At 36.3% G+C, this 8,905-nt stretch overlaps 1 protein-coding gene across 1 annotated transcript; it reads right to left on the reverse strand.

Annotated features, from left to right (window-relative positions):
* Positions 1-1,013: 1,013 nt before the first annotated feature.
* Positions 1,014-1,685, reverse strand: LOC149253788 (uncharacterized). The gene has a single exon (XM_089454591.1). The coding sequence runs from the start codon at positions 1,683-1,685 to the stop codon at positions 1,014-1,016; it is 672 nt and encodes a 223-aa protein (XP_089310717.1).
* Positions 1,686-8,905: the final 7,220 nt, after the last annotated feature.

Genomic DNA, 8,905 nt, shown 5'->3' on the forward strand with positions numbered 1-8,905 from the left:
CGAACCCAAATAGGTGAGAAACCAAAGGCTGTTAACATCAATTGAATGTACACCCAACTCAACTTATCAAAAGCTTTTGAGAGGTCGATTTTTAGTAGCATACCTGCTTTTTTGTGGTGCTTGAGAGAGTGAATGATCTCGTGGGTGAGGATGATTCCATCTATGATTTGCCTTCCTTCGACATAGCCCAATTGTTCTGGCAAGATGGGCAAGGGAAGCAACAGCTTCAAACGAGAGGCTATAACTTTGGATATGATTTTGTAGATGACATTGCAGAGGGCTATAGGCCTGAATTTGTCTGACATATTAGAGTGTTCCTCCTTGGGGATGAGAGTGATAAATGTTGCATTCAGGGAGGGTAGCATCCAATGGAGAGTTCTAGACTCTTTGACTACCTGCCAGACCTCCTCTTTGATAATATCCCAGAATTTGTGGAAGAAAGTGGAGGTAAAGCCATCTGGACCAGGAAATTTTCCTTCTTGAAGCTGCGTCATAGCTAATTCCACCTCCTATAAGGTTATCAGACGAAGAAGAAATTGATTGTGTTCATCTGTTATCACCTTTGGGATATGAGGGAGAATCTTGTCAATTGCTGGCTGTCTATTGGTGTTAGGTTCTTGATGGACTGATTTGAAGTGCTTGATGAGTTCTTTTTCAATATCCCCATGGTCTTCCAATCAGTCTCCCTATTGGTTGTGAATTTGGGTGATGTTGTTATGCATTCTCCTTTGGATTGTTGTACAATGGAAGAATTTTGTATTCCTCTCACCTTCCTTTAACCATCTTATTCGTGATTTCTGTTTCCAGAGGATTTCCTCTTGTTTTTCTCTTTCGTTGATCTGAGTCTGAAGATTCTTTTCCAGTTCGTTGCAGGCTTCAGTCCTGCCTTCTTTTATGATGGTTTGATGGAGTTTCTCCATTTCCTGAGCAAGGGCTTTATGAGCTTGAAAAATGTTTCCAAAGGTAGCATTGTTCCACTGTTTGATTTGCGCTTTTAGGAACCTCAACTTTTGCTAAAATTGGAACATTTTGGAACCTGCAAGGGGAAGAAAACTTTTCCATGCATGCTGGACTAGATCTTTGAAATGTGGATGGGTCAACCAGAAGGATTCAAAGCGGAAGGGTCTTCTAGTGGAGTTTCCCGGTCTTTGCCACTGAAGCGAAATTGGCCAGTGGTCCGACCCTGCAAATGGCAGAATAGAGGTTGAGAGGTCTCCTCCCAGGTGAATAGCATTATCTGATAGTAGAAATCGATCAAGCCTTGAAGCAATCTGATGAGGACCGGATCTTTTGTTATTCCAGGTGAATATGCCGTTGTTGCAGGGCAGGTCGATTAACCAATTGCTTTGAATGAACTCCTTGAAGTACTCACTTTCATTGTCCAATCTGATTCGGCCTCCTAATTTTTCCTCTAATTTGGTGATCATATTGAAGTCGCCTCCCGTGATCCAGAGTGGATGGGTTCGGTTGGCGTTGAGCAGTGTGAGCGTGTCCAAAGTTTTGATTTTTTCCTCAGCAGCTTGCGGGAAATACACATTGGTAAGGTGACCATGCACATTGGTCCCTATGATATGGAAGTTAGCTTGAATGAAGTGGTGGTTTGCATTAAAATCTGTGAGCGTAATAGCTTGTGCATTCCAAGCTATTGCTAATCCTCTTGAGGCTTCTATAGCATCCACCGTCATTATGTGACAGACAGGCCATGCTTTTGAAAGAATGGTACTGAGAAGAGTACTATTACATTTCGTTTCTTGTATTAAGAAGATATAAGGTTTCTCATTCTGTATCAAGTTTTTTTATCATTCTGTATTTCCCAAGGCCATTCAACCCTCTTAGATTCCATGATGTGAGCTTCATGGTTCAGGGTTGGGGAGTGGCCTATAGTACTTTGTGAGTTTAGAATATCTTCTAGATTCTACTAGCATTTCCCCGATGAGGATGGTTCGCTGTAGATCTGTCTTTCTCCCTCGTTTCTTAGTATCCTTGAACAAGTTCTTGCCATCCCATTGAATTCCTGGTTGAATTCCTAGAGATCTTTGTTGATGTGCTTTGGATAGGATGACCTCTAGACTCTCTAGCTATCTCTCCAGGATCTTATCATATTGTTTTTTCTTGCATTCCTGCTCAAGGCTAAAAATATCCAAGTCTCCTAAGTCGATGCTTTTAGGCTCTTCATCCATCTGCTTGAGTTCACTGCTCTCAGCCATGATGTTCGCAGCAAGCTGGGGATCAATCAAAAGGGTATCGATGTCCATACCATTAGGTTTCCAGGCCATCTCTTTAATGGAGGCGGTAGAGGGGGGAGCTTGGGGTTGCACAGGTACATGGTCAGGAGATGCAACCGTCTGAGGGTTAGCAGAGGGCTGATTATGAATCTCATGAGAGTGCATGGGGGGATCAGGGACCACAGAGTTAGTCTGAGCTAGAATATCAAAGCTATTGCTGGTTGAGGGATTTGAATTGCTGGCAGGGGTATTTTTAGGTTGAGAAGCAGGCTTTTTATGATTCCTTTTCCAAGAGTTCACTTTGGTAAAGCCCTCTTGATCAGTTTTCCCAGAGGCGGTGTTGGAGGAGGGCTTGGCATTGAGTGGGCAGTCCCGGAATAGGAATTAATATTAATATTAACATTACCAATAATTTTTATTTTTTTAATAAAATTCTAAAATAAAAATTAAATAAAATTAATTATAATTAAAAATAATAAATGTATAAATTAATTAAAATAATTAAAAATATTTTCATTTGGATTAATAGTAAATATCAAGATTATTAATGATTAATATTAATATTAACATGAATCCTGAATCATTTATTATAAAGTGGGATTAAAATTATATGAATTCTAATCATTTAGTCTAGAATAAAATTGATTCTAAATTAAAATAATTAATTCTATATTAAAATTAATTAAAATGATTGCTTCAATCTTAATTAAAAATTTAAATTATATGAATATGAATATTAACATTACTAATAATTTTATTTAAAAAAATAAAAATTAATAACATTCTTAATAAAATCTAAAATAAAATTAATTAAAAACAAAAATAATAAATTGAAAAAATTAATTAAAAATATTTGAAAAAAATAATTAAAATTATTTGAAATTCTAAAATAAAATTAATTAAAAACAAAAATAATAAATTGAAAAAATTAATTAAAACTATTTGTAAAAATTAATTAAAATTATTTGAAAGTATTATTATAAATAAAGGCATGGTCGACTAACAACATTCCCATTCCATATAGCTCATTCCTCTATTTATTCATTCCTACGAGATCTGTCTTACACACTTATTGATCTATCATGTTGATGAGCCACAGTGGATGGCTCGAAACATCGATTCTAACAATTATGGATGTGATGATTCCAAAAGAAAAATCTACCCATAGAAAATCTTGTAAATTCCTTATTTATGATCGAAGAATCACCATACTTAATCAATCCCAAAAATAGAAAAAATAAAAATAAGATATAAAAATTTCCAAAAAAGCTATTAAAAACTAGCGGATTAAAATAGACCCTAAATATAAATAAATTTGAATCAACACATATCTCATCATATCATAGTTTAAAAATGAAAAAGAATAATTAAATAATGAGAAATATATTGAATTTTAAATCGAGATTCCTAGTACTATGAAATCTAATTAATAATTTAACATGTAAATGCATTATTTCCTTTAGATTGTAATATATTGACTTTGCTAATATAAGAGATGTCATTATCTCGGCCTTTTATTCAAAGAAAATAACACAAAATAAAATAAAAAAAAATTCTAAATCTTAAACTAAATACACAATTATGATAGCAATTCAAAATAAGAGAATCAACACTAAATTCATTTTTATTTTCTTTTTTTTCAAATATTATTGCTTCATGATATTAGAAAACTAATTGCATTAGGCATTTAGTAGCCAAGTCCTAACACTCATAAGTTAAATATGAGACTTGAAATAATGTTTAACGAAAGTAAACGTGAGCAATATGATAAATAATGAAGACTGAAAAAAAAGTTAAAGTGAACTTCCTTGAATGCATCTTGATGGTGGCTCATCTCCTTCTTTAGGGTAAGAAATGTTTTCATAACTATGTTATTTGAGTGAATAAAAGAAAAGCAATGCAAACAAAATAAACTACTCCCAAAGCTAATCTAAATTTTTGGATTATTAAAAAATATATGAAATCAAACTTCCAATGAAATTAGTAATATCGTTTTGAACCAACAAATATATATACATAAGGAATTAATAATAAAACTTGATGAATTAATCTAGTGAGAGGAAGTAAAAGAATTGCACTACCTAGCAGTCCACGCTGTTAGTGTCAGTATCTTCACACTTCCATCAGTGATTAAATTGCTCTTTTTGCATGCATATTAGGTGTCCCATCCGATCAGCTACATTCCATTAGGTCATGGATCAACTGATGGTAGTGGTTTCATGTCAATTGCCCTCATGACATTCACCTGCTGACCTATTCACACATTTTTGTTTTAGTCATTTACTGTTATTGTGTTTCAGTTCATTTATAAAAATCTGTTTTAGGGTTTAGTCTCACTAGGTCTTAGGGTTTGTCATCACAGTCATCAAATTTGAATAAAAAGGTCAGCAGGCACATGAGGAGGATAAATAAGTTCATAAAATCATAAATTTACTTATGTTATGCTCAATAATTCTTTTTTACCTCAAACTCTGTTTTGAGGTGTAAATAGAGTTTTTCCATTATTGTACAAATTTCATGTAATTTCAATGTTTCTATATGTAATAAGTGTTCCAAAAGCTATTCTTGGCGACCTGGTGACAAAGTCAAACTCCTACCATTCAAAAAAATCAGTGTAAAAGTCCACTTGCAAAAAGGCAAAAGTTAGAATGTAAGTGAAACAGAGCATTTGTGAAAAATCTAGCAAAACATTAGAAAAGTGGGTTTGGTTAATGAAAATTAAAATAGAGGGATATAAAAGCCAATCCATTTGTTAAAGACTTCATTGTTGCAATTGAAAGTGCCAAAGGGAGAAAAATTGTGTTTTTGAAGAAAGAGGACAAAAACAGTGGAAAAATTTTGTCATCTTGCTGGCGCTACGCACCTGGACTTTGGCGCTGTGCACTTGTTGCAGTTTTTCCATTGCATTTAGGTCTGGTGCTGCGCACCTATTCCTCGGCGCTGCGCACCTATTACAAAATCCAGAAAAACTTCAAAACTCATCCAAGCCTCCTAAAAATCAAATTAAAGCTTGTTCCAAGTAGGTAAAGCATTCCTCCTTGCTCAAGAAAGTTGTGTTTGGTATCTTGGGTGTTTTTGGTTTCCTTTAAGCAAAACCCTAGCTAAATTGCTAACATAAACCCTAGCTATCCTCCAAACTGTCTCATAGATTTGCAAGGGTACTTTCTTTCTATTGTTTTTATTCCCTTAATATATTTTCCCTAAAATCCCATTGCCTCTCCCAAAATCATTAACATTCACTCCCTGAACCCCACTCCCATTTACCAAACCCTAGCCCTATACCCTATTCCCAAACCCTAATTCCCACATCCTATTCCTTCACTACATCCACTTCATTATTAACCCCTCATTCCACATTCATAATACTATTCACTCCCCACATTTCCCAAAAAGAAACCCCTCCTCCTACTATTCACTTCATATATACACTACTCACCTCATAGTTTAAAATCTCTTCATACTCATCTGCTTTCACTTCAAATTCATAAGCATGGAGACAGATTTCGACTATGAGAGGGAAGAGGAAACTCTTAGTAATTCTTCTAGAGAGGCTCATGTACCTAGAAAGCCACACAAAGGAGGAAAGATCATCCGGGAGGAGCCCACTACTCTTACAAAATTACTTGCTTGTCCTCTTGCTGTAACTTGCTTTAAACATCAGTCTTGTTATCAGTTTTGTGAAATGGTAGAGAGGGTGAAATATAATCATGAGCTTGCTAGGTTGTTTGTTCTTCATCTTCACAATGGCCAGGTGAACCTTGCTGGTGTCTCTTTCACCTTGACACTTGACACCATTGCAACAACAACAGGCATCCCTAATGTAGGTGAACAGTGGAATAAGGGGCAACATGTGGGCAGAGAACATTATGAGCCTTACATTAAGGTTGGATATCACAGGAAAATCAACAGGGTTTTTTCTTTCAAATACTTGCAGAACATTTATGCTCCTCTCATGAAACTCATCATCAAGTATTTCACCTGTGAAGGAAGGTTTTCTTGCCTATATACATATCATGTCAGATTGTTGATGCATTTCAAAAGAGTGAGGATGATGAACCTCCCATACTTTATATGCAAGAATATTGAGAAGATGGCTCTCTATGTGCAAAGGAAACCTTTTCCTCAACAATTCAACAATATTTACCACTTCTCACTGATTAAAATTGTTGTTTTGCGTCAACTAAATTTGTTGAACATACCATGGGATACCTTCATTGCCCATGAGATTTTCAAAGGCCCTCAGGTGATTCCATCAGTGCCTCAAGAGGAAGGAGGGCCATTAAGACAACAAGATTTTCATGAGACTGAAACTACAGGTGTGCCGGTGTTTGTCACCTATGAGAGAGTCACCAGGAGGCTTTTTGCTGGTGGCAGGCGAGTACCATCTCCACTGGGGGTGGAAGGGGTCTCATTTTCTTCACCAAACCACAGGCAAATGTTATCTTCACTGGGGGTGAAAGGGGCTTTGCCTTCTTCTCCAGTTATACAGGTTGACTAGCAGTCAAAGAGCAAGGACAAAGGGAAAAAAAAGATGCATGAGGAAGATTTTATTTTGATTGAGGAAGATGTCACTAATTTGGGCTCTCAAAGCTCAAGACTCAAGGACATGATTATAAAAGAGAAGGAGGCTGAAATACAAGCCTTATCACTTAACCTTCAGAGGGCCAAATGGATCATCAACTATCTTAAGCAGGAAAACAAGAAACTGGAAGATCAGAAAACTATTATGGAGCTGCAAATGATTAAGGAAAATAGGCAAATCGAAAAGAAGAGAAAAATCAAGATGACCTCCCTTGAGCAAGAAATTGTAGCTGACCGGGAATCATGGTTGGAGAGGGTGAACATTCACCTTGAGAAGATGCTTGAGAAAATCAACAAAGAGAAGAAAATTTTGCGCCATATGGCCTATCACTACCTAACCCGGAACAAAATTTGCAAAACAAGGGTGAAGAAGTTGAAGGTCAAGCTAAAAAGAGATTTGAGAAGCAAAAAGGAGCAAGATAAACTCAAGATCTTGGTTGAAGCATCATTGGCACAACAAAGCACCTAACAAGGATCACTCATGCCAAATTTCAAGAAATTTGGAGTAATTTTTGTCATTTTTGAAATTTTTAAAGTAAAAAACACGTTTTTTCAGCAGATGGCGATGCACTTTTGTTGTGGGCATCCATTTGCAAAAAAGTTTATATTTTTGAAATCAACAGGGAAAAATATGCTTGCTCAGAAATGGCTGAGAATTTTGGACAAGTTCTAGGTCTCCAAAAAGGCAAAAAACACCCAAAAAGTGCCCTCTCTGCCACTTTTTTGCCACACAGGAAGCGGTCTTGGGAGATTCCATTTTTGGAGGAGAAAATGGACTCCAAATTCAGAAATTCAAGTTGTTCCAGAAAGTAGACTCACCAAGATTTCCAATGAGCTATCCTACACCTGATTTGGACTTCGGGAAGCCTTCCAAAATTAACCTTGAAAAAATGTTGGGCATAGGATTAGTGACACTGCGCATAGGAGGAAATTTGCCAGTTTTTCCTGATTTTCCAGATTTTGCCTAAGTTTCTCTGTAGTTGAATTTTTCTTGCTCTCTTGGTGAAATTATCATGGTAAATGATGTAATTTGATGTAATTATGGATGTAAAACACTTAACAGGGTAGATACATCAAGTCAAATGTGGTTTTGAACTGAATGTCAAATTGGTTTCCTTGGTTTTAGAGGTAAGCTGTTCCACTACCTATATTCCTGTTCTTAGTTTATATATGGTTGAAACAACCCCTTTTCTCATGGATTCGACCCTGATAGCTAGCTTGAGTAGTTTCCTTGCCTATATCATGCACTTTTTGATTCATTTGTAAAGGTTGGACTTTGGCAGAAGTGTTGGACTCACTGAACATTTTATATCAGCAGTTGGAAAAGAATAAAACCAGGTTTCACAACTATTTTTGTGGGATTCTTGTGACAGTGAGTTTTATGTATTGTTTCTTCTTTTTAATGAGTTTTTCTAATGTTTTATATGTATCCACATCTCTCTCTTTCTTCTAAACTAAATGAATCAATGTGAATAGACAAAATTCACTAGATTTACAGTGCTTTGTCTTGGAATTGCATTTAGTTTTCAATGTTTTCACTATTTGAAGAGGATGCATAGCTTTCTTATGCCCTCCTCAACTCCTCAGCTATCTTACTCTACCATCCCAATCCTTTTCTAGTACATAAGATCTTGTCTACCCTGCCCCACAGGACATGGCTGCATTCCTGAGTTGATTTCCTGGATCCAAACTGCCTTCTCCAATTGATCCGCAACCAAAACTTAAAATCAAACCAAAAACCCTAATTTACTATACTTAGCCTACAATTAGCATTCATTTCAGTCATCTCAAGCCCTAGTTTCCATATCCAAACTGATATTGACAAGGAGAGAGCCCTCTCTCGACCTGGTAGGACTAGCTACCAGGTTAAGCGTGGTTTGATGTTACCCTAAACCTGCCTTCCTTAAGGCTGAGGTAGATTTAGGCCCTAACATATTGGCTGATCAATGGATACTCTAGCAACAATCAAATTTTGGTTCATGAAGATGACAGGGACAAGACAACATTCACCACTCCTTGGGGTTCATTCCACTATGCCAAGATGCTGTTCAGTTTAAGAAATGTTGGAGCAACATTTCAACGTGCCATGGACATTGCAT

This window comes from Pinus tabuliformis, chromosome 7, assembly GCF_031772625.1.
Source record: "Pinus tabuliformis cultivar Carrire ecotype Pingquan chromosome 7, CPIR1, whole genome shotgun sequence".
NCBI classification, from domain to species: Eukaryota; Viridiplantae; Streptophyta; class Pinopsida; order Pinales; family Pinaceae; genus Pinus; species Pinus tabuliformis.

Bases quoted from the DNA above. Each gene is read 5' to 3' on its own strand.
- LOC149253788 (XM_089454591.1), bottom strand. From the start codon at position 1,685: ATGACGGTGGATGCTATAGAAGCCTCAAGAGGATTAGCAATAGCTTGG.